Source organism: Hemibagrus wyckioides, linkage group LG12 (assembly GCF_019097595.1).
Source record: "Hemibagrus wyckioides isolate EC202008001 linkage group LG12, SWU_Hwy_1.0, whole genome shotgun sequence".
NCBI classification, from domain to species: domain Eukaryota; kingdom Metazoa; phylum Chordata; class Actinopteri; order Siluriformes; family Bagridae; genus Hemibagrus; species Hemibagrus wyckioides.
The window spans coordinates 15482592-15508549 of record NC_080721.1 but is presented as its reverse complement, the minus strand read 5'-3'; the positions used below and the strand labels follow the sequence as shown (position 1 = coordinate 15508549).

The 25958-nt window shown below is 43.4% G+C and overlaps 3 protein-coding genes across 3 annotated transcripts in view; all 3 read left to right on the top strand.

Annotated features, from left to right (window-relative positions):
* Positions 1–4063, top strand: part of LOC131362684 (WW domain-binding protein 11) — a 5801-nt gene extending 1738 nt beyond the window's left edge. Inside the window, exons 5-12 of the mRNA XM_058404876.1 lie at positions 1–156; positions 262–395; positions 756–877; positions 1760–1939; positions 2022–2135; positions 2213–2500; positions 2605–2790; positions 3179–4063. The exon at positions 1–156 is cut by the window's left edge and continues 41 nt beyond it. Of these exons, the coding sequence (XP_058260859.1) occupies positions 1–156; positions 262–395; positions 756–877; positions 1760–1939; positions 2022–2135; positions 2213–2500; positions 2605–2790; positions 3179–3786 (1788 nt within the window). The 3' untranslated portion in view covers positions 3787–4063. The remainder of the gene's footprint in view (positions 157–261; positions 396–755; positions 878–1759; positions 1940–2021; positions 2136–2212; positions 2501–2604; positions 2791–3178) is intronic.
* A 648-nt stretch (positions 4064–4711) lies between these two features.
* ddx47 (DEAD (Asp-Glu-Ala-Asp) box polypeptide 47) lies at positions 4712–13144 on the top strand. The gene is made up of 12 exons (XM_058404881.1): positions 4712–4929; positions 5085–5178; positions 5306–5494; positions 5881–5952; positions 6042–6160; positions 6333–6404; positions 6526–6642; positions 11299–11445; positions 11703–11840; positions 11938–12008; positions 12611–12740; positions 12923–13144. Exons 1-12 carry the CDS (start codon positions 4804–4806, stop codon positions 13064–13066), a joined length of 1419 nt encoding a protein of 472 aa, XP_058260864.1. The 5' UTR covers positions 4712–4803; the 3' UTR covers positions 13067–13144.
* Positions 13145–13686: 542 nt separating this feature from the next.
* LOC131362683 (zinc finger protein ZFP2-like) lies at positions 13687–25235 on the top strand. The gene is made up of 8 exons (XM_058404875.1): positions 13687–13879; positions 15118–15265; positions 15696–15803; positions 16623–16733; positions 18394–18665; positions 18759–18826; positions 18965–19155; positions 22939–25235. The coding sequence occupies exons 2-8, from the start codon at positions 15118–15120 to the stop codon at positions 24093–24095; spliced, it is 2055 nt and encodes a 684-aa protein (XP_058260858.1). The 5' UTR covers positions 13687–13879; the 3' UTR covers positions 24096–25235.
* The last annotated feature ends 723 nt before the right edge of the window (positions 25236–25958 follow it).

Sequence of the window (25958 nt, the reverse complement as noted above, 5' to 3'; positions counted from 1 at the left end):
CTGCGTGATAAGAGGAAGAAGTTGCGTGAAACCTTTGAGCGAATTGTGCGTCTGTATGAGAGAGAGAATCCCGAGACGTATAAGGAGCTGCGTAAACTGGAGCTGGAGTACGAGACCAAGCGAGGACAGCTCTCCCTCTACTTCGACTCTGTCAAGGTGAGAGTGCGGAACTTGTCCATATGTTCATCAGTTAAATGAAACAGATTATAATGTGGAATGGTCACCTGTGTCTGAAGTCTCTTTGTGTTTGTTCTCTGTCAGAATGCCGAGTCTGTGGAGGTGGACAGTATTCCTCTTCCTGACATGCCTCACGCACCTTCCAGTGTCCTCATTCAGGACATCCCGCTGCCAGGAGCCCAGCCACCGTCCATCCTCAAAAAGACCTCTACTTTTGGGTAAATAAAGAATGACATGACATAAAAATAATTCTTGATTAGTAAATATTTCTACTTGTAATCCTTAGGACTCTGTCAGGATTGTGAGTGGGGTAACCTTTTCTACCACAGAGTATTTAAATATAACCCTAACTTTTCTCTATTTTGATCAGCAAGTCACATATTGCAGAACATCTTGCTTACATTTGCACTGATTATTCAAGGCTTTTAATCGGGTCTGTGGTTGGGATAGTCAGGGGAACATCCTGTGAATTTGTTGTAATAGATCTGTGTATTTTTGTGGTTAGGTGAAGGCCCCATGCCAGGTTCTGAATTAGTTCTGTGTGTCTCACTGAATGAAATATACCCTGTCTGTCTCAGTAAAGGGACCGCCGTGTCATCGGCAGCGGTCGCTGGGGTTCCTCGGTTACCACCTGGACGTAAACCCCCTGGACCTCCACCTGGGCCACCACCACCCCAGATACTTCAGCTCTATAAACCAGGTATGTAATTAGACACACTTTGTGCATTTTATTTTTTTTTTTTTAAATCTGATTTTATTAGACATAAGATCTTGACAGTGAACCAGAACTGGAGCATAAATTACTGGGTACAGTTTGAGGTAAAGCCCAGGCCTCAACCAGGTCCAGACCAGGAACATAGTTTTGAAGGTTCAGCCCTTCCACACTGTAAGTCTTGACATCCCAAAACCTATTGTTGATTTAAAATCAGATCTCCCAAGGCCTAGACTGAGTTCAAAAATGGAGATATACTCAGACATGGACAGACATGAACTAGACTAGACAAACTGAGACCAGACATGGCAAGATCCACCTCCTTAAGAACAACACAGAAAATATGTTGTTTAGCTAATATTTCATGGTCCAGTGCCTTAAGACCAACACTAGAAGTTCCAACACCTTAAACCCAGGCCCAGTTTTGCTAGTGTCAGGTCCAAGACCAGATATACCAGCCTCTTAAGACCTCCTAGCCTTCAAAGATAAAAGTACATGCCTTCAGTCACTAGAATGCAAAGAACTAGACTTTTTAAAATCCTTTACTGATTTGAGGCCAAACTCAAAAGTTTTCCTTCCATAAACATGACGAAGATCAGATTGTGTGGGATCTGCTTGCTATCAGACACAACCTCCCCAGACTCAGATCCCCCAGGCCTACAGTTAACGTGACATGCCCACACCAGTCACCTTAATTAAGATCTTTAGACCAGAGCCTGAGAGCAAGATGTTTCTAGGTAGTCACTTGATTCTAGTTGCTTGTAAGTGCTGTTTTGGATGAAGAACAAAGGTCTGAGGTACAGTACCCACTCTTATACCCGCATTCACAGGTCAGTCACATGATGTTCGAGGTGTTTTTGCATGTGTCAGATACAGGAGGTGAGATGGATGCGGACATGGCTGATGGAGACAGCGATAGTGGCTCAGACAGAGGGAAGGAAGAGAGTGATTCGGACGACCTGAGTGACGGAGATGTGGATGACCAGATGGAGAAGAGGGGCATGGGAAGCCGACAGGATGAACGAGAGAGGGATGAGGATCGAGAAAGAGGTCAGACGGAATGAGAGATTTGCATTAGGATGGTTTGTGTCATACTGCATGGTGTGCTCATGTTTATGTTGGTGGTGTTCAGGTCGCACGGTGCGTTTTGCTGATATTCCACAGCCGACGAAGAAGCGAAAGAAGAGGGTTGTGAAGAAAACGAAGGCTATTACACCTCTACAGGCCATGATGTTGAGGATGGCAGGTATACATTCGCACACACACACACACACACACACACAGGGCACTGGGGTGCTAACAGTAATCTTTGTATGTGTGTAGGTCAGTCTGTGCCTGAGGAAGAGGAGGAGGTTGAAGAGGAGGAATACACAGACTCCGATCAGTCAGACAGCGAGGCCTTGGAACCCCCAGGTGACAGCCAATCAGCTCCCTCACTGAACAGACTTCCTCCACCGTCAGCACCAATGGGAATGCCGCCACCACAGCAGCAGCCACCACCCCACATGCAGCCACCTCCAATCACAGGCCCTCCTCCTTTAGGACCTCCTCCTGCTCCTCCAATGAGGCCTCCAGGCCCACCCTCAGGTCCACCTCCAGGGCCTCCACCAGGTGAGTCAGGAATATTAGTTGGGAGTGGAAATGAATTCAGGGCAACTAGATAAAGGATAAATTGTGCGCTGAATGTGAATTTTGTATTGTGTTGATATCTACAGGTGCCCCTCCGTTCCTCAGACCCCCCACTCTACCTGGTGCCCTGAGGGGGCCCATGCATCGTATGTTGCCCCCTGGACCCCCTCCTGGGCGACCTCCAGGCCCACCCCCTGGCCCACCACCAGGGCTTCCTCCAGGTCCACCTCCGAGAGGACCACCTCCCAGGCTCCCTCCCCCTGCGCCTCCAGGTGTGTTGCTAGTATCATTACTAGTATTTATAAGGCCACAGATCCTAAAACATCAGCAGTAACTAACTTTACTAGAAATTGTTAGCGACAGAAATGGGAGTCGAGCTTTACGTCATTTTTTTCTGTAAAACTATTTTGACAGCAGCGAAGCGCGTCACCCACATTCACTTTAATTCAGTTTTATTTTATTTGTATAGAACTTTTAACAATAAACATGGACAAGCAGCTTTACAGAAATGTGAAAATGTAGAATAAAAATTAGTTTTAAATTAATAATTTACTTTAAAATAGTTTATAATTACATTTATATTGATTATTTAACCAAGAAAATAATTTTAGCAATCAACATCAATCAGACAACAATTTTAACAAACACCTTTTTCTACAGGTATGCCTCCCCCTCCTCCTCGTGCTGTTCCTCCACGGATGGCTCCGCCTCTGTCTATGTTCCCACCCCCTCTGAACCCCAATGTCCTGAGTGCCCCTCCCAGCATCGTTCCTCGTCAGAAGCCTCCGTCTTCCTCTGCCCCATCTTCCTCCCCGAGCGATCCCTCCATCTTAGCCCCACCTTCCCTCTCTCTCTCCATCCGCCCGTCGTCTCTGCAGATGCCCCCACCTCCAGGTACTGTTCCCACCCCTGTCAACCCCCCCACCCACACCATAGAGAAGCGTGCCAACATCACGAACGTCCCAGGAGCTGCAGGCCAATCGGGCGCCGCCACTATTTCAGCAAAACCGCAGATCATCAACCCCAAAGCGGAAGTGACACGGTTTGTTCCCACGGCACTGCGTGTGCGCCGAGACCGAATGGGTCCACAAGGGGGCATGCCCGTCGAAAAAGGGGGTAGGAGGGAGGAGGAGAGAGTGGGGCACGGCATCAAAGCCATGCCCTCAGCAAACCCCGCCCAGCCTGGCTCAAGCTCTGCCCCTCCCAGCATGAAGACCAAGGACCAGGTGTATGAGGCCTTCATGAGAGAGATGGAGGGGTTACTGTGACACAGAGGGAGGTGGGGTGGGCTGGGGCAGGTGGGCTGGGGCAGGTGATAGATGGCTGGTCGAAAAGGTTAAAGTTAGCGGTTCATTTCTATGCTAAGTTCTTTAATTAGGCCGTTGTTTGTGAGATCAGCAGAGCGATTCAGACCTTGCAGGAGTTCAAAGCACCATTTTATATTGAGTTTGTTTTTCTGTGTGTAGATGTTTAGTGTCAGTCAGAGATGGAATGATGTGATGATTGTGTATGAACTACTCTAAAATAAACACCAAAACCCTTTCAGACTGCTTTCCTGTGCTGTTTTGCTGTATTATACTTAATATACGCTATATAGCCAAAAGTATTGGGACACCCCTCTTGATCAGGTGTTGTGTTTCAGGGGTTGGACTCGGCCCCTTAGTTCCAGTGAAAGGAACTCTTAATGCTTCAGCTTCATACCAAGACATTTTGGACAATTTCATGCTCTTTGTGGGAACAGTTTGGGGATGACCCCTTCCTGTTCCAACATGACTGCACCAGTGACCAAAGCAAGGTCCATAAAGACATGGATGAGTGAGTTTGGTGTGGAGGAACTTGACTGGCCTGCACAGAGTCCTGACCTCAACCCCATAGAACACCTTTGGGATGAATTAGAGCGTGTGTTTATTTACGTACAGTCTAAAGAAGTTTTATTTCATAGAGTTTTTGTCAGGTCTGTGTGGAGGGAATGATGCTGTATAATGTTTAGAATTAAAATGTTAAGTATTGATACGCACCTCACCTCCATAATTCTGGGCACTAACTATATTAATCAGCCTCAATATAATATATCGAGTAAATAATGTTTTAATTATTGTAAAAAAAAAAATAGTAAAACATTTTATGTTGCGGCAGTCAGAACTAAAATAATATTTTTGTTTGTTTTTAATGGTTTTCTTTCATGGCTTTACAACCTCTCTCCCTGAGAACTTCATTTCCCATAATCCACTGCGGCCACTTCCGCCCTTGCGCACTCCGTCTTCACAACACGTTGGTCCTTCAACATGGCGGACTCGCCGGACAGAGCTGAAAACTGCGATCCAGAAATTTCTGCGGAATCGAATGAGGATGAAGCTGAAGTGAGAAACACGGAGGAGAGAGAGGAGAAGACAAAGAGCTTCAAAGACCTGGTGAAGCGGATTACTATAATCTAACCGTACAGAGGAAATAAGAGTTACACATACAGAACGGTGTGTTACAGCCTGTTAATGTGTGTGTGTGTGTGTGTGTGTGTGTGTGTGTGTGTGTGTGTGTGTGTGTGTGTGTGTGTGTGTGTGTTTTGTAGGGAGTAACAGAGGTGCTGTGTGAGGCGTGTGATCAGTTAGGATGGAAAAAACCTACCAAGATCCAGATAGAGGCGATTCCTGTCGCTCTTCAGGGTGAGACTCACGTGTCATCTACAACAGCTTCTGTGTCTGTCTCTCTGCGTCTGTCTCACTCTCTGTATCAGTCTGTGTCTGTTTCTCTCTCTGTTTCTGTCTCACTGTGTATCTGTCTGTCTATCAGGGAGAGATGTGATTGGTCTGGCAGAGACGGGTTCGGGGAAGACTGGTGCTTTCGCTCTGCCCATCCTGCAGTCTCTGCTCTCGTCTCCTCAGCGTCTCCACACGCTGGTCCTGACGCCCACCAGAGAGCTCGCCTTCCAGATCTCCGAGCAGTTTGAGGCTCTGGGGTCCAGCATCGGGGTTAAAACGGGTCAGTTACACACCCGGACAAATCACAACCAACAGACCTGAGGCTTTCAGACTGCAGCAGAGATCAGCATTTTAAATTGATTGAAAAACATACAAAAATATCATGTTACTGTCCAGCTTTACACACACACACACACACACTGTACACGTCCCTGTAAGCGAGCGGTTGCTATGGAAATGATAAGGTATGAGAGTGAGTGCATTAATATAACCTTGCGCTACAGTCAGAGCTGCTGTTACAGAGAATTCATCAACACCTGATCCACCAATCAGAGAGCAGGACTCGACAGCGCTGGGGGGATAATGGCATTTCATGTTTTCTTTTTTCAGGAGTTATAACCTCTCACTGTGTGTGTGCGCGCGTGTGTGTGCGTGTGTCTCTTACAGCCGTCATTGTTGGTGGAATTGACATGATGTCACAGTCGTTGGTGCTGGCGAAGAAACCCCATGTAGTGATTGGTGAGTGTGTGTTTGTGTGTCTGTCTGTCTGTCACTTCCATATAACCATGAGAACACTAAGGAATGTAAACTGTGTGTGTGTGTGTCAGCTACTCCTGGTAGATTAATTGACCATCTAGAGAACACAAAAGGATTTAGTCTTCGAGCTGTGAAGTTCCTGGTGATGGATGAAGCAGATCGGATTCTCAACATGGACTTTGAGTCTGAGGTACATCATTACACTACGCTACATTACATCTCCGGCGTCTGGCAGATGCTCTTATCCAGAGCGGTGTACAGAAGTGCATGATGGAACCATGATTACACATCAAACATGAGGGACTGAAGCTGTTTCTCGAACCCTGAGCCCTCATGTCTGTCTCATTCTCTCTGCTCCTCAGGTCGATAAGATTCTGAAGCTGATCCCCAGAGAGAGACACACATTCCTGTTTTCAGCCACCATGACAAAAAAGGTACACACACACACAGTCTCTATCTGTTTCACTTTTCACTCATATGAGAATATAATGAGACATTGCTGATAAATGGGCGTGAATCATTTCACAACTTTGTGTGTGTGTGTGTGATGTTTAGGTCCAGAAATTACAGAGAGCTGCCTTGAAGGATCCGGTAAAATGTGCTGTTTCTACCAAATATGCCACAGTGGACAAACTGCAGCAGTATTATATATTTATTCCGGCTAAGTTTAAGGTAACACTTAAGAAAACAGTGAAAATTTTCTGCATATTTTTATAGGGATGTTCTTGTTGGAAAATGCCGAGTTCACACTGCATGATTTTAGTCCTGGTTTTTGGTCGCAGACTAGTTTCGCAAAGTCAAAGGCAAATCTGAGAGAATCGCCCGTGAGTCAAACTCCTGCAGTGTGAAAGGAGTTCTGAGTGAAAAATACCTCTGTGATGACCTACAGCCAATGAGAGAGCGAGGTACAGGGCAGCGGTCAGTTCAGGGAGGAGTTATAGACCACAATATCAGCAAACATGGCTTCAGTTGGAGCGTAATATTATAGTTTAATAGAGAACACAGAGACTGAATGCTAACACAGAGACTGAATGCTAACACAGAGACTGAATGCTAACACAGATAGTGGTGCGGTGTGAACACGGAGACTGAATGCTAACACAGATAGCGGTGCAGTGTGAACACAGAGACTGAATGCTAACACAGATAGCGGTGCAGTGTGAACACAGAGACTGACTGGTAACACAGACAGCGGTGCAGTGTGAACACGGAGACTGAATGCTAACACAGATAGCGGTGCAGTGTGAACACAGAGACTGAATGCTAACACAGATAGCGGTGCAGTGTGAACACAGAGACTGAATGCTAACACAGATAGCGGTGCAGTGTGAACACAGAGACTGAATGCTAACACAGATAGCGGTGCAGTGTGAACACGGAGACTGAATGCTAACACAGATAGCGGTGCAGTGTGAACACAGAGACTGAATGCTAACACAGATAGCGGTGCAGTGTGAACACGGAGACTGAATGCTAACACAGATAGCGGTGCAGTGTGAACACAGAGACTGAATGCTAACACAGATAGCGGTGCAGTGTGAACACAGAGACTGAATGCTAACACAGATAGCGGTGCAGTGTGAACACGGAGACTGAATGCTAACACAGAGACTGAATGCTAACACAGAGACTGAATGCTAACACAGATAGCGGTGCAGTGTGAACACGGAGACTGAATGCTAACACAGATAGCGGTGCGGTGTGAACACAGAGACTGAATGCTAACACAGAGACTGAATGCTAACACAGATAGCGGTGCAGTGTGAACACGGAGACTGAATGCTAACACAGATAGCGGTGCAGTGTGAACACAGAGACTGAATGCTAACACAGAGACTGAATGCTAACACAGATAGCGGTGCAGTGTGAACACGGAGACTGAATGCTAACACAGAGACTGAATGCTAACACAGATAGCGGTGCAGTGTGAACACGGAGACTGAATGCTAACACAGAGACTGAATGCTAACACAGAGACTGAATGCTAACACAGAGACTGAATGCTAACACAGAGACTGAATGCTAACACAGATAGCGGTGCAGTGTGAACACGGAGACTGAATGCTAACACAGATAGCGGTGCAGTGTGAACACAGAGACTGAATGCTAACAGATAGCGGTGCAGTGTGAACACAGAGACTGAATGCTAACACAGAGACTGAATGCTAACACAGATAGCGGTGCAGTGTGAACACAGAGACTGAATGCTAACACAGAGACTGAATGCTAACACAGATAGCGGTGCAGTGTGAACACAGAGACTGAATGCTAACAGATAGCGGTGCAGTGTGAACACAGAGACTGAATGCTAACACAGATAGCGGTGCAGTGTGAACACAGAGACTGAATGCTAACACAGATAGCGGTGCAGTGTGAACACGGAGACTGAATGCTAACACAGATAGCGGTGCGGTGTGAACACGGAGACTGAATGCTAACACAGAGACTGAATGCTAACACAGAGACTGAATGCTAACACAGAGACTGAATGCTAACACAGATAGCGGTGCGGTGTGAACACGGAGACTGAATGCTAACACAGAGACTGAATGCTAACACAGATAGCGGTGCAGTGTGAACACGGAGACTGAATGCTAACACAGAGACTGAATGCTAACACAGAGACTGAATGCTAACACAGAGACTGAATGCTAACACAGAGACTGAATGCTAACACAGATAGCGGTGCAGTGTGAACACGGAGACTGAATGCTAACACAGATAGCGGTGCAGTGTGAACACAGAGACTGAATGCTAACACAGATAGCGGTGCAGTGTGAACACAGAGACTGAATGCTAACACAGAGACTGAATGCTAACACAGATAGCGGTGCAGTGTGAACACAGAGACTGAATGCTAACACAGAGACTGAATGCTAACACAGATAGCGGTGCAGTGTGAACACAGAGACTGAATGCTAACACAGAGACTGAATGCTAACACAGATAGCGGTGCAGTGTGAACACGGAGACTGAATGCTAACACAGAGACTGAATGCTAACACAGAGACTGAATGCTAACACAGAGACTGAATGCTAACACAGAGACTGAATGCTAACACAGATAGCGGTGCAGTGTGAACACAGAGACTGAATGCTAACACAGATAGCGGTGCAGTGTGAACACAGAGACTGAATGCTAACACAGATAGCGGTGCAGTGTGAACACAGAGACTGAATGCTAACACAGAGACTGAATGCTAACACAGATAGCGGTGCAGTGTGAACACAGAGACTGAATGCTAACACAGAGACTGAATGCTAACACAGATAGCGGTGCAGTGTGAACACAGAGACTGAATGCTAACACAGATAGTGGTGCAGTGTGAACAGAGAGACTGAATGCTAACACAGATAGCGGTGCAGTGTGAACACAGAGACTGAATGCTAACACAGATAGCGGTGCGGTGTGAACACAGAGACTGAATGCTAACACAGAGACTGAATGCTAACACAGATAGCGGTGCGGTGTGAACACAGAGACTGAATGCTAACACAGATAGCGGTGCAGTGTGAACAGAGAGACTGAATGCTAACACAGATAGTGGTGCAGTGTGAACACAGAGACTGAATGCTAACACAGATAGCGGTGCAGTGTGAACACGGAGACTGAATGCTAACAGATAGCGGTGCAGTGTGAACACGGAGACTGAATGCTAACACAGAGACTGAATGCTAACACAGAGACTGAATGCTAACACAGAGACTGAATGCTAACACAGATAGCGGTGCAGTGTGAACACAGAGACTGAATGCTAACACAGAGACTGAATGCTAACACAGATAGCGGTGCAGTGTGAACACAGAGACTGAATGCTAACACAGATAGCGGTGCAGTGTGAACACGGAGACTGAATGCTAACACAGATAGCGGTGCGGTGTGAACACGGAGACTGAATGCTAACACAGAGACTGAATGCTAACACAGAGACTGAATGCTAACACAGATAGCGGTGCGGTGTGAACACGGAGACTGAATGCTAACACAGAGACTGAATGCTAACACAGAGACTGAATGCTAACACAGATAGCGGTGCGGTGTGAACACGGAGACTGAATGCTAACACAGAGACTGAATGCTAACACAGATAGCGGTGCGGTGTGAACACAGAGACTGAATGCTAACACAGATAGCGGTGCAGTGTGAACACGGAGACTGAATGCTAACACAGATAGCGGTGCGGTGTGAACACAGAGACTGAATGCTAACACAGATAGCGGTGCAGTGTGAACACGGAGACTGAATGCTAACACAGATAGCGGTGCGGTGTGAACACGGAGACTGAATGCTAACACAGAGACTGAATGCTAACACAGAGACTGAATGCTAACACAGAGACTGAATGCTAACACAGATAGCGGTGCAGTGTGAACACGGAGACTGAATGCTAACACAGATAGCGGTGCAGTGTGAACACAGAGACTGAATGCTAACACAGATAGCGGTGCAGTGTGAACACGGAGACTGAATGCTAACACAGATAAGCGCTGCAGTGTGAACACGGAGACTGAATGCTAACACAGATAGCGGTGCGGTGTGAACACGGAGACTGAATGCTAACACAGAGACTGAATGCTAACACAGAGACTGAATGCTAACACAGAGACTGAATGCTAACACAGATAGCGGTGCGGTGTGAACACGGAGACTGAATGCTAACACAGATAGCGGTGCAATGTGAACACAGAGACTGAATGCTAACACAGAGACTGAATGCTAACACAGAGACTGAATGCTAACACAGAGACTGAATGCTAACACAGATAGCGGTGCGGTGTGAACACGGAGACTGAATGCTAACACAGATAGCGGTGCAGTGTGAACACGGAGACTGAATGCTAACACAGATAGCGGTGCGGTGTGAACACGGAGACTGAATGCTAACACAGAGACTGAATGCTAACACAGAGACTGAATGCTAACACAGAGACTGAATGCTAACACAGATAGCGGTGCGGTGTGAACACGGAGACTGAATGCTAACACAGAGACTGAATGCTAACACAGAGACTGAATGCTAACACAGAGACTGAATGCTAACACAGAGACTGAATGCTAACACAGATAGCGGTGCGGTGTGAACACGGAGACTGAATGCTAACACAGAGACTGAATGCTAACACAGAGACTGAATGCTAACACAGAGACTGAATGCTAACACAGAGACTGAATGCTAACACAGAGACTGAATGCTAACACAGATAGCGGTGCAGTGTACAATTTAAATACTAGGTATAATATAATATCACACATCCACTCACCTACTCTGTGTGTGTGTGTGTGTGTGTGTGTGTGTGTGTGTGTGTGTGTGTGTGTGTGTGTTTCAGGACTGCTACCTGGTCTCCATACTGAATGAATTAGCAGGGAACTCCTTCATGGTGTTCTGCAGTACGTGTAATAACACACAGCGTGTCACACTCTTACTGAGGAACCTGGGAATCACCGCCATCCCACTCCATGGACAAATGAGTCAGGTACGTACACACACACACACACACACACACACACACACACACACACACACACACACTGTTGAAATCTATTTTACTTGGTGCTCAGTACTTCATGAGGACTGGGGTGTCTGAGTGCCCCCTAGTGGGGAGTGGGACTGCTGCATGGACATTTTCTTCTTTGAGAAAATAAACACACCTGTACTGTTACACACCTGAGGTGCTGCTAGAAATAAACCTGGTGCTCACTGGTGTGTGTGCGTGTGTGTGTGTGTGTGTAGAATAAACGTCTCGGTGCTCTGAATAAGTTCAAATCGAAGTCTCGCTCTGTGCTGCTGGCGACGGACGTGGCCTCTCGTGGTTTAGACATTCCACATGTAGACTGTGTCATCAACTTCGACATCCCCACACACTCAAAGGTAATACATCAGTCAACACACACACACCACACTCGTGAAATATTCCTTTGGTCTGTGAGGGCTGTTTGTGAAGTGTGTGTGTGTAAATGTGTTTCAGGACTACATCCACCGTGTGGGTAGAACGGCTCGAGCAGGACGATCGGGAAAATCCATCACCTTTGTTACACAGTAATCCAATAACACACACACTCAACAAACCCTGAACTAATCAATCACATGTGGTGTTCAGTTCAGTTCCATTCTAAACACTGTATTTATCCCCAAGGGGCAATTTAAGGCATGCAGAGTAGTTAAAAAAAGATGCAAATACAATAAAATAACATAAATAATATACTTGTTGTAATGATGATAAATGGAATTAGTCCGTTAGTGCATAAAGCTTTGAGTAAACATTTGTATAAAATATAAAATATCTGTAAATAAATATAAACTGTTTAAATTGAAAATATGTACCGCTTAAAAGCCGAAATAAAAGAAGAGGAAAGTTGAGGAAGGTGAAAAAGATGGATGTGTATATTAATAAAGTTAAAGTGAGATTATTCTTGTGCAGAATGTAAACACTGGTATTAACATTACAGTGTGAAGAAATCAATAAAGATCTGAACAGTAAATTATTCATCACTGAAACTGCATCAAGTTTAAGAAAGGACAGGAGATAAAAGGTTTCGATTGAAGTCATGAACATGAGTCAAAGTCATGGAGCAGTTTCTTTCCACTGAGGCGCCTCTTCCACCTCTTTCCTCTTGATTGATGCATGTTCTGTTCTTCAGGTATGATGTGGAACTCTTCCAGCGAATTGAAACTCTGATTGGGAAGAAACTCCCTGCTTTCCCCACACAGGAAGAGGAAGTGATGATGCTGGTGGAGCGAGTGAGCGAGGCACAAAGATTCGCCCGACTCGTATGTCTCTCTTTTTTTGTGTGTGTGTGTTCACATCAAATTAACTTATTCAGAATAAAAACTCACCTTTGTTTGTGTGTGTGTGAGATATATCTCAGATATTAATCTTTGCATGGCAGCTGCTTGCTCAGTGATAATCTCCTTCCTTTATCCTTCCTCTTTCGTTATCTCTCTCTCCACAGGAGATGAAGGAGCAGGGAGAAAAGAAAAGGAAAGGACGAGACGAAGACGGAGACGATGCTGAACACTCGAGCGGAGTGCGGAAAAAAGTGAAAGGAGGAAAATTTGCAGGAGGAAGGGGAGGTGGCTCCAGGAGAGGACGCTAGATTCACGCTTCCTTCAAATAAAACTTGTGTATAATACGTTTGTGATATTTCTCATTAAATAAATGTTCTTTCCTGAAACCTCTGTGCAGTCAGTCATTTGTTGTTAAGCAGTCAACAGCTAGAGCTCACCTGTAGATGATAAATATTCAGTGTCATGTAAGAGAAATAAGGGTGATAAATAGGGTCATTCTGGAACTAGAAATAGAAATCGGGGTCATTCTTGACGTCTTCGTTTGCCCTTTCATGTACGTCTCTGAAACGTATGCAGACAATGCCACTGTTGTGTATTAGAAGAAGAAGAAGAAGAAGAATGGAAGGAGGAGGAATGCAGGAGCCTGATTAATAGCCTTGTTGTGTGGCGGCAGGACAGCAATCATCTCTCAGTGTAACACCAGGCAAGGCCGAGGAGGTCATGATGGAGTTCTGTAAGATGTCGGCTCCACCTCTGGTCACCCCTGAAGGTCAGAAGTGATACAGACCTACAAGTGAAATCAGATATAAAGACATGTAAATGTTTCTACTAACTAGATTGTTATGAGATTCCAGGCTTAATATTTATAATTTAAAGATTTATTTTTCGAGTGGCTTGTGTGTTTACACAAGTTTCCAGTAGGTGGCGGTAGGCAGTCTACTCCTGCCCTGTAGACGAAGAAGACGCTGGTTGTTTCTGGTTGAACAGCTGGGCTTTCTGACACAACTAATCATTTATGGTTCCACAATACTGCGATTAGACCCGATCAGGTTAACATCTCCACCTCGGCACTGTGTCCGTATTTCACGGGTTTAAAACTGCTTTCTCCTTTAAAGCCCACGGTGAGTTATCCTTTAGCTTGCTAGATTAGCTAGCTGCTCGGCTAACAGAAGTGGATACGTCGCAAATTGAGTTCCAGGTCACGTGTAAGCGCCCTACATAGGGCAGAACATAGCGGCTCTGAAACCCTATGTAGTGCTCTACGTTTCCCTGCGCGAGCCACTTGATACTCAGCCATGGTGAAGTCGGTTCAGCTAGCTGACCTATAAACACTGATTTACGATTCTTCCTTTATTTCTTTGCTTATTTGCAGATGTTGACTATTGAAAGAAGTCGGTGTCTTTTTGAATCTGCACTAGCAGCGATTGCGAATGTTTCAGACTCATTGTGTGGGATGGGATTCCAGCCCCTTTCAGTGAGTCAGATCATTTGGCTCACCTCACTAATAGGAGTCGACTCCCATATGACTCGGTGCTTATCCTGCTTTCACACCACCAGGTGTTGCTTGTGGGCGTGGCCTGTCCAGGAGAAAAGACAGAACCTGTAGATATTCTTTAATGCCAAAACAGATGGACACAAATGAAATAATGTACTAATCAGTGTGAAATCTGGTGGGCATGTTAAATGCTGGGCTTCGTCCTCAGTAAAGCTATCTAACTGCACGTTAGCTGCGTCTCCAGTGATCTCTGCTACCATGATACTCTCCCAACGTTCCATGTCTTTGTAATTTAACAAAAGAATGAAATAACATTTAGAATGTAAATTAACAGGTTTAGATGAAACCACAGTTATATGGTTTTCTTACATTTTTATGCTTCAAGGTCCTGAAAGATAGACCAAGTCGTGAGCAGGGGTACTCAAGGAACGTCAGGGAGGGAAGAAGCTGTTCAACAGTCTGGTTGTGCGGGTCCGAATGCTTTGTTACCTATAATTGTTACTACATACTTCGTTTTTCTTACAGTGAAACACAACACCTCTGTTTGCCAAATACTGTGTTGAGGCTCCACACACACTTTCCTATCAATCAGCTAAAATGTATTAATCGAATCTGGACAGTGTGAGGACTAGTAGACCAGCGTTCCTCATTTCAATGTCTGAAACATAATGCTGACCAATCTCAAACGTGTGTCCTGTAACAGCTGCTTGATACAGAGAACCAGTGTACTCAGTGGAATCAGTCTTTTAGATTTGGTCTTTTAGATTTAAGTCTGTTTTATAAGGTATGATAACCAGTTACATAGAGATTATTAGTTAAAAAGTGTATTAATGTGTTATGTACACTGTGTCCTTTGGTTACTAGATGTGCAGTGCTGTACAGACAGAAACCTCTATGACTTCAGCTACAGGCTCATCAGGCTCTGGGGGTCACTTTAGCCCTGAGGGCCAACTGAATGGAGGATTTCAAAAGCAGCTTATAAAAGAAGAACCTGAAGATGAAGACTACCATGGTAAGGAAAGAGGCAAAATAACATTATTACTGCATTTAGATTAAAATGACGAAACTGCAGGTGTTGAGATATCGAATTCTGTGAGACACATGACCCTGTGGCCCAACAGAGCAGGAAGTATCGGAAGTCTTTTAAAGAAATACTCTGTACATTATATCTGTAAAGGCTGTGGTACATCAAGATGACGTTGAAAATATTGTGATAATAGTGATTTTACCCAACTTCCACTGAAAAATCTGACATGCAGAAATGTTCTAGATCACATAGGATTATTCAGCTGAATGTCTAAATAACGTAATCTTTAAATATTAGTATGCTATAGTGTTTTGTTTGCTTGCTTGTTAGCTTCCGCTTCGCTGTTCCTTTGTTGCTTTGATTGACATTAATTCTGTTCCTATTATTTCCATAAATGAATCTGATGAAACTTCAGCTGAGAAGACATCAAGTTGTGTGGGACATGTCACCCCTGTGGAGCAACAGAATGAAGGGTTTCATGAGAAGCTTGTAAAAGAAGAACCTGAAGATGTAGATTACCTCTGTAAGGTCACAAAACACCCTAGGACCCACCTCAGGCCATGTCCACATGTAGCTGGGTATTTTTAAAAACAGAGATTTTTCTACTTCGTTTTTTTTTTTTTTTTAATTCTGTCCACACGACCTACGTATTAAAAAATATCTTTGTCCCCATGAAAACGCAAAACACCCTGTTAAGTTCTGTCAGGAGCTTCAGGCATGCCTAATCAACAGGGGGCAATATACCTCTAAGTGTAAAGCCATGTTGGCCACTCAGAAGCCTAGACAAAAAAGTTCCGGTAGTTTAACAACAATGGCACGTCACAGGAAAGTTGAGTCGTATGTTTGGACTGACCGCGGAGCTGAGTTATTTCTCAAAATCACACTGAGGTACAAAGTTAACAAAACACAGTTTTTTTGTATTGCATTCCGATACCTCTGTTCGTTAACGTAATCTGTGAGTAACTGGGTGTGTATGGGCACACACGTAAAAAGTCAAGTAATCTTCATAAACAAAGCTGACGTCAAATCAAGGAGACTGGCACACAGACAATGACATCAATTCATCAAAATCTTTGTTTCCCCCTTCCACACACCACCACTGAAAACGAAGTTTTGGAAAATCTTCACCCTGGAAGTAGTTTTCCAAAAGCTCTATTTTCATCTACCTTAAACTGCATTATCATGTGGAGGCCGAAACGCAGAGAGAAATCTGCGTTTTTAAAACGTGGACATGGCCTCAGTCTCTGACTAAATATGATCATATTATACAAACTTTTATAATAGAAACCAGATTGAAAATCCGTGGTTAATACTCACATGTTTTCAAATTATGAATCTTTAGGTGGTGAGACATCAAGCTGTGTGGTTCATCTGACCCTTGTGGACCATCAGACTGAAGAATTCCATGAAAAGTCTTTAAAAGAAGAAGAACCTAATGAAGACAACAATCTCTGTAAGGTCTTAAGTTCTGCCTAGACGTTCATTCTGAGGCCCCATCTACATGTATAAGGATATATTTGAATATAATAATATTTTATTCATAACACACTTTTAGTGACCCAAAGACACTTTTTCATAGAAGCAAAAACATACAGTTGAAACCTGAAGTTTACATACACTGTATTAAAAGATACATAACCTTTTTTTTTCACTGTCTGACAGTAAATCAGACTAAACTTTTCCAATTTTAGGTCAGTTAGGATTACCAAAATTATTTCTATTTGCTAATGAGGGAGAGATTTTGTTTATTACATTCTTCAAAGTCAGACATTTACATCAATTTTCTTAGTATTTGGTAGCATTGCCTGTATGACTTGGGTCAAACATTTTGGATATCCTTCCACAAGCTTCTCACAATAGCTTGGTGACATTTTGGCCCATTCTTCCTGATAGAACTGGTGTAACTGAATCAGGTTTGTAGGCTGCCTTGCTCGTACATGCCTTTCAGTTCTGCCCACAAATTTTCTATAGGATTAAAATCAGGGCTTTTTTAATCCTGGCCACTCTAAAACATTGACTATGTTGTCCTTAAGCTACTTTGTAACTATTTTGACAGTACGCTTAGGGTCCTTGCACCCAAGCTTCAACTTCCTGGCTGATGTCTTAAGATGTTGCTTAAATATTTCTACATAATGTTGTTTCCTCATGATGCCATCTATTTTGTGATGTGCACAAGTCCCTCCTGCACCAAAACACCCCCACAACTTGATGCTCCCACCCCTGTACTTCAAAGTTGGGATGATGTCCTCAGGCTTGCAAGCTTCCCGTTTTTTCCTCCAAATGTAACGATGGTCATTATGGCCAAACAGTTCAATTCAAAAGCCAAAAAGCTCTTTCAGCAGCTTTGGAAGCTCCTGATGGCTTGCTTTTTCAGAGCTCCAGTGATGCCCAGGAGGCTATAGGCCTCGCTGAGTGACTTACCTGCAACCGGCCTTACCGGCCTTATAGTTGGCTGATGGAATGCTGCCCAGTCCTTCTCAGCCAACTGCCACATATCCCACCAGTTCTCTGCGACGCAGTTGTGATTGCACTAGGTCAGCAGCTTCTGGTTGCCCTTCACTTTCTTCCAGTGGTTGGAGATCCAACACAGAGAGCAGACCAGATGAAGAAGACCTGAGAGTACGGGGATGGTTTGTGTGGATAGCAGGCAGCAATGATATTCATATTTTGTTTCCTCAGAACACAGTTTGAAAATATCTACAGCCATACAAAAATTCAGCAGCAATCTGAAATTCCTCGCATGAGCACACTTCAACTGTAAATATAAGAGCTGTGTATGGAGCAGTAGAGAAGGAAAAATGCAGGAAAACTCCAGCAAGACCAAAAGGTCATTCATTCATTCATTCATTCATTCGATCATTCATTCAGTCATTCATTTTCAGTAATTGCACACACAAAGAGAAAAACAGTGGTTTCAAAAATATCTGTATGCATGCGGGATGGGGTTTATCTGAGTCTAATATGTGACTAATCCCAAATTTCAGTCACACCAAAATCACAGTTCAATATACACAACTCTTACATCCCAGAAGATTTAGTCACTTCTTAAGTTATGATCAAATTCCTCTTGGACTTGCATGGTAGTGTATGTGTACTTCCTTGTGTTCTTCTAGACTGTGAATATTGTAGATCCTTCTTCATCAACAAGTGTGAGATACACGGTCCAGCTCTCTTCCTTCCTGATACCCCTTTCCCTAGAGGGGTTTCAGACCGAGCTAGACAAACCCTTCCCCCTGGTCTTGAGCTTCAGAAATCTGATATTCCTGATGCAGGACTTGGAGTGTTTAATAAGGGGGACACTGTTCCAGTTGGTGCTCACTTTGGGCCTTACCAGGGAGAGCTGGTAGGCAAAGAAGAAGCCATGGCTAGTAGCTACTCTTGGGTGGTGAGTTAGTTTCCTAAATATTAGTTGTAGTTTCTTATTTATTGCTTTCTTAGTTTGATGATATAACATTAATTACATTAATATGTTTTTCAGATTTACAAGAGCAGGCATTTTGAGAAGTATATAGATGCTAGGAGATTGACCCATGCAAATTGGATGAGGTGAAGAATACATTACTGTATCTGTGGGTTGATTTGTTTATAGTGATTTGACTTTCTTTATCAGGTTTTTTTCCTGTTGCTCACTATGGCCTTTTGTGTTTTTTATTCCTGTGTTGTCTCTTTTCCTCGTCTCATCAGGTATGTGAATTGTGCTCATAGTAATAAAGAGAATAATCTGGTGGCTTTCCAGTATCAAGGAGAGATTTTCTACCGCTGCTGTCGACCCATCAAACCAAGACAGGAACTTTTGGTGTGGTATGAAGAGAAGTACGCTAAAGATCTTGGTGTCATCTTCAACTACATCTGGAACAAAAAATGCTCCATAAGCGGTAATGTCAAACATATTTAACACAGTGTGTTGATTTTTTCTTTAATTAAAAATTAGAAATTAGTATTATGCATTCTACAACTTTTTCACCAATTTACCAAGTTAGGATATATATATATATATATATATATATATATATATATATATATATATATATATATATATATATATATATATATATATATATATATACACACACACACACCGATCAGCCATAACCATTATGACCATGTGCCTAATATTGTGTTGGTTCCCCATTTTCTGCCAAAACAGCCCTGAGTCCTGTAAGTTGTGAGGTGGGGCCTCCATGGATCGGACTTGTTTGTCCAGCACTTCCCACAGATGCTGGATTGGATTGAGATCTGGGAAATTTGGAGGCCAATTCAACACCTTAAACTGGTTGTTGTGCTCATCAAACCATTCCTGAACCATTTTTGCTTTGTGGCACGGAGCATTTTCCTGCTGAAAGAGGCCACAGCCATCAGGGAATACCGTTTCCATGAAAGGATGTACATGGTCTGCAACAATGCTTAGGTAGGTGGTACGTGTAAAAGTAACATCCACATGAATGGCAGGGTGCAAGGTTTCCCAGCAGAAAGCATGACACTGCCTCCATCGGCTTGCCTTCTTCCCATAGTGCATCCTGGTGCCATGTGTTTCCCAGGTAAGTGACACACACACGTTTCAATGTGATTCATCAGACCAGGTCACCTTCTTCCATTGCTCCGTGGTCCAGTTCTGATGCTCATGTACCCGTTGTTGGAGCTTTCAGTGGTGCACAGGGGTTAGCATCATTAGCACCCTGCCTGGTCTGAGGCTTTGCAGCCCCATAGACAACAAACTGTGATGCACTGTGTATTCTGACACCTTTCTATCAGAACCAGCATTAACTTCTTCAGCAATTTGAGCAACAGTGTTGGATCTGACCAGATGGACCAGCCTTCGCTCCCCACGTGCATCAACGAGCCTTGACCGCCCATGACCCTGTCACCAGTTCACCACTGTTCCTTCCTTGGACCACTTTTGATAGATACTGACCACTGCAGACCAGGAACACCCCACAAGAGCTGTAGTTTTGGAGATGCTCTGATCCAGTGGTCTAGCCATCACAATTTGGCCCTTTGGTCAAACTCACTCAAATCCTTATGCTTGTCCATTTTTCCTAACATCTTCTAACATCAACTTTGAGGACAAAATGCCTAATATATCCGACCCAATAACAGATGCCATGGTGAGGACAAAAATCAGTGCCATAAGAACATAATCAGTGGATAGATAGATAGATAGATAGATAGATAGATAGATAGATAGATAGATAGATAGATAGATAGATAGATAGATAGATAGATAGCAGTGCAGATATGAAACACAGTTGTGGATTTAACCATATTTACATTAGTATTTACAGTAACTATCACAGTTAACATGTACAAACTGGCAGAAGATAATAAATATTAAGTTCCTTGTGAGTCTAGAAAATAGTGTTAATGGTTGTAGTAATGCAGTGTGAGAATGTTATCACCTGTTACACACAGGTGAATTATTGTACAATATTATTGTGAATTTTGTGAATGATCCCCTGTAACACTGTCTGTGACAAATCTGAATGAATCTTTTGGTGAATGAGCTCCACTGACTCCGTAGTGTATTGTAGGGTGGGTGAGACGGATTGTCCATGTTGGAGAGCAGTTTGTTCAGTGACCTCCTTTTTCTCACTGACTCAGACGCCTCCAGTTTGTATCCAATAAGAGATCCAGCCTTGCAAATTAGCTTGTTAATCCTGCTGGCATCGCTTCCACTGATAATCCCCACCCCCCACCCAAAAAGAAAACAAAACCTTCTCCTTGGTCTTCATCACATTTAGAAGCAGGTAATTTCAAGTGCACCAGTCCACAAACTTATCCAGTAGTCCCCTGTACTCAGACTCCTGCCCATCCCTAATACACCCCACCACTGCAGTGTCATCAGAAAACTTCTGCAGGTGTCATGATTCAGAGTTGTACATAAAGTCTGAGGTGTACAGATTGAACAAAAATGAAGACAGGACAGTCCCCTGAGGTCCTCCTTTGTGACTGATGCTGCAGCAGATAGGTGATAGCATCATCCACACCCACATGAGGCTGGTAAGCAAACTGGATTGGGTCCAGTGCAGGTCACCTGTGGGACCAGGTGGGCTAAATCTATTCTCTCCAACACTTTCATGACATGTTATGTCAAAGTAACCGGTTTGTAGTCTTTGAGGTCAGATGGGGTAGCTTTCTTACGTATTGGTATTAGACAAGCTGTTTTCATAGAAACAGTACCCTTTCCTGCATCAGACTTAGGTTGTAGATGTACTTCATACTTCAGGACTACATCCCTGCTTTGATCAAATATCTCCAGCTGGTTGGTCATCACAGTCAAGTAAGAGGATGTGATTGGTCCAGTGGAGATAGGAATTGAAGGGGTTGTGGTCAGGGCTACTCAGTAAGCCTGTATGACATAGCTGTGAATGCGTGTTTGGTTTCTGCAAGGGTGTGAAAACTGTTCCTGTCTGGGATGGCCCAGCAGGGGATCCTGTGCATGTTGAAGCATGTTGATCTGCTTCATGTTGAAGCCTGTGATCTGCTTTACGCCCATCCACATGTCCATGATGTTGTTTCGCTGAAGTTTACACTCCAACTTCTGTCAGCAAGGGAGAGTCGTTACGCTCCCTCAGTCTTGTCTTCAGTTGCCGCTGTATCCTTTTAAATTCTTCCTTGTCACCAGACCTAATAATATAGTCTGTGACACAATCTGTGTTACTGTTAATGTCATCCCCATGTGGTTCACAGAGTACATTCCAGTCTGTTGTCTCAAAGCAGTCCTGTAGGGTCCCACTGGCTTCCTGTGTCTACCCCTTCACCTTCTTTGTGGCTGCCTTTAAACTGCAGGAACACACTGAGGTGTTAAAAAGACGAGATTGTTATCTGAATTAAAGAGTGGGGGTAGATCAGTGGCTCTGTAAGCATCTTTTACATTTGCATACAGACTGTCCAGTGTTCTATTTTCCTGTGTGAAACAGGCAACAAACTGGTAAAAAGAATCCAGATTAACATGGGTCAATTCACTGGTTATGATCACAAATGCCTCAGGACGGTGACACTGTAGCCTAGCAACAGTGTTGTGTATGCCAAAGATTCATAATCAGATTGAAGGTTTTGACTGTATTATTCTAACACTTTATGTGGCTTGGACAAATTTCAGTCCTAGCTCTGTGTTGTTTTTTGTGTTTGAACTTTATGTTGTATGTTTATGTAGCACCAGGTCCTGGAGAAACGTTCTTTTATTTCACTATGTACTGCGTCAGCTATATGTGGTTGAAATGACAATAAAGCTTCTTGAATCTTGAATCTAACACACATATTCTTTGGCAGAATGTTTAAATTCATTGACCTATTAGAAAGGGAATCCTTACTGTTCTGAGATCTCCTGCATGCATGAACAGGTTGTCCTGAAAAATTATTCCTGAACAGATTCTCACCAGTTACTGTTGATAAGAAACATCTCAACACAACGCTACCACCATCATGTTTCACATTAGGCATGGTGTTCTCAGGGTGAACATTGAGCTTTGTGCCAAGTTGAATTTTAAGTTAGACACAAGAACCCTTTTTTTTTTTTTTTTTAACTGCCGGGTCTCGTGACTTTACGGACACAAAACTTATTATAATCTCATAATCTCAGGCTATGTTCAGATTTCTCTGCTCTGCCTCATCTAGAATTTCCTAAAGCTTCACATTTTTCTATTCCTTTTCTGTTCCAGAAACCAGTGGTTACCCAGTGAAAAGTTTCTCTTGCTCATGGTGTTCACTTTTCCATACGTCACAAATTGACCTTTATAAACATATCAAGAGATGCCACGATGAGGAAAACGTGAGCCTGATGAATTCAGAAGAAATAAAACACAAAACTCCAAAAACCACAAGAATCTCTACCAATAAGCACAGACGTACTGGCTCTCACATTAAGACCTCTCGCAGGCTGAAAGAAATTTACTGCTGCTCACAGTGTGGGAAACGTTTTGCTGGACAGTGCCATCTGAAACAACACCAGCGCATTCACACAGGAGAAAGGCCGTTTCACTGCTTACAGTGTGGGAAGCGTTTTGCTCGACAGAGTCATCTTCAAGCACATCAGACCATTCACACAGGAGAGAAAATGTTTTCATGCTCACAGTGTGGGAAACGCTTTAATCGTGAGAGTACTCTCCAGCGGCACAGACGCATTCACACAGGAGAAAAGCCGTATCATTGCTCAGAGTGTGGGAAAAGGTTTACTTACCAGAATGCGCTCCAGCGGCATCAGCGTGTTCATACTGGAGAAAAGCCCTACATCTGCTCAGAATGTGGGAAGAGATTTACTTACCAGAATGCGCTCCAACGACATCAGCGTGTTCATACTGGAGAAAAGCCGTACATCTGCTCAGAGTGTGGGAAGAGCTTTAGCCAACCAAATTCTCTCCAACTCCATCAGCTCATTCACACAGGAGATAGGCCGTATCCCTGCTTACAGTGTGGGAAGGTTTTTCTTCAGCAGAATACTCTGCAAATCCATCAGCGCATCCACACAGGAGAGAGGCCATTTCACTGCGGACAGTGTGGAAAGAGCTTTAATCAGGAAAGTGCTCTTCAACGGCACCAGCGCACTCATACAGGAGAGAGGCCGTATCACTGCTCGCAGTGTGGGAAGAGTTTTGCTCGACTGTGTCATCTCAAACGGCATGAACATATTCACACAGGGGAGAAGCCGTATCAGTGCTCACAGTGTGGGAAGCATTTTAATAGAGAGAGTACTCTCCAACGGCACCAGCACACACACACTGGACAGAAGCTGTTTATCTGCTCAGAGTGTGGAAAGAGTTTTACACGACAGAGTAATCTCAAAATACACCAGCGAATTCACACAGAAGAGAAGCAGTAGCACTTCTAGCAATGTGAAACGAGTTTCACTCAGCAGAATAGTCTGCAGTCCACCAGCACATTCATACAGCAGAGAAGCCATATACCTGCTCAGAGTGTGAGAAGAGTTTTAGCCAAACAAATTCTCTCCAAATCCATCAGCTGATTCACACAGGAGAGAAGCCATATCCATGCTCACAGTGTGGGAAGAGTTTTATTTTATGCTTTAACGTCATCAGCACATCCACATAGGATAAATGTAGTGTTGCTCCTAAAATTTGGGTCGGTCTTCAGACAGACCTTTGTAATACCAGCGGGGAAAATTGGTGTCACTTTGTGTTGCAATAATCTGTGTAAATGGTTAGAAAAAGAAAAAGATCAACTACTATAACTAGTTACATCAAATGTTTTTAATGTTTTTTGTTTGTTTGCTTTGGTTTACCAAATATATAAATTAATTCCATGTAATTTTGTCTTTTAATATTTTCCCCTGGCTTGGCTAAATTAGCACTTTATTTTTAAAAATGAAGTTGTTGTCTGCGTGCTTTTCTTACTATAGTACCTCTCCAACCGGGGTTTTAGACTGCTAGTGCTCTTACTCTGTGACCCAATGAACCAGTATTAGGTTTTTATCATCAAGTTATATTACATTACGATTTGTATTTATTGATGAAGACTTCAAAGCACTTCTGTAAGTGGCTCTGTATAAGCGCGTCTGCCAAATGCCGTAAATGTAAAAGCTTGTCGTTGTTCGAACCGGGGACCGGATCATTGTGAATGTTTGACGTCTTTAGTCAATCACATTTTTTGTGTGTATTTTAAATGGTCTATTTATGCTGTGGAATTTTTTAATTTTTCAAAAATAATTTAAATAAATACTTGTGACCTTGAAGTAATGCAACATTATTGTAATATATACTGATTATCTGAAGTCTTTAATCTACAGAAATGTACTGGGAACTGAAATGCCATCAAGATTCATTTGTATCAAATTAATTTGCCCATAATTTGCACCAGTTTATTTTAGGCACACATATTGTTACTCATATGTTTCCTAATTCTTGATCTGATGCCAAATTAAAGGGCATGGCAACGTAGAAGCACCTTTTTTGTTGTTGTTTTTTAACATTAAAGTAATTAAGTATGAGAAAGTAGCTGGTGTTTGTCTATTTTATGCATAGAGAAGGTTTTTTTCTATGTACATACAACATACATCAATACATAAACAAACAGGAAAAAATAAGAGCTAGTTTAAGTGTTTCTGAAAGAGATAGGTCTTCATCCGCTGTTTGTAAATGGTCAGTAACTTGGCTGTACTGACATCTAGGGGAAGTTTATTCCACCAAAAAAAGGCTGAAGGGGAGATCATCGGGTTTTTCAATTTTATTTGTATAGTGTTTTTAACAAAGGACATTGTCTCAAAGCAGCTTTACAGAACATAAGAAACAGTGAAGTCCTAGATGTTAGACAAAATCATCCCTAGTGAGCCAGCCTGAGGCGACTGTGGCCAGGAAAAACTCCCTTAGATGGAATGAGGAAGAAACCTTGAGAGGAACCAGATTCAAAAGGAAAACCCATCCTCATTTGGGTGACAAAGAGAGTATGATTATAAATTATTATAAACACAGAAGAGTGTGATTATGAACAATGTCCTTTCTACAATGCCTGAATAAAGAGATATGTCTTTAGCCTACGTTTGAACTGGGAGACTGTGTCTGAGCCCCGAACACTGTCAGAAAGACTATTCCAAAGTCACGTCATGTCTACCGCTTATCCAGAGCCGGGTCGTGGGGGCAGCAGTCTAAGCAGGGATGCCCAGACTTCCCTCTCCCTACCCACTTCCTCCAACTCTTCCAGGGGAATTCCAAGGCGAGCCACCTCAACT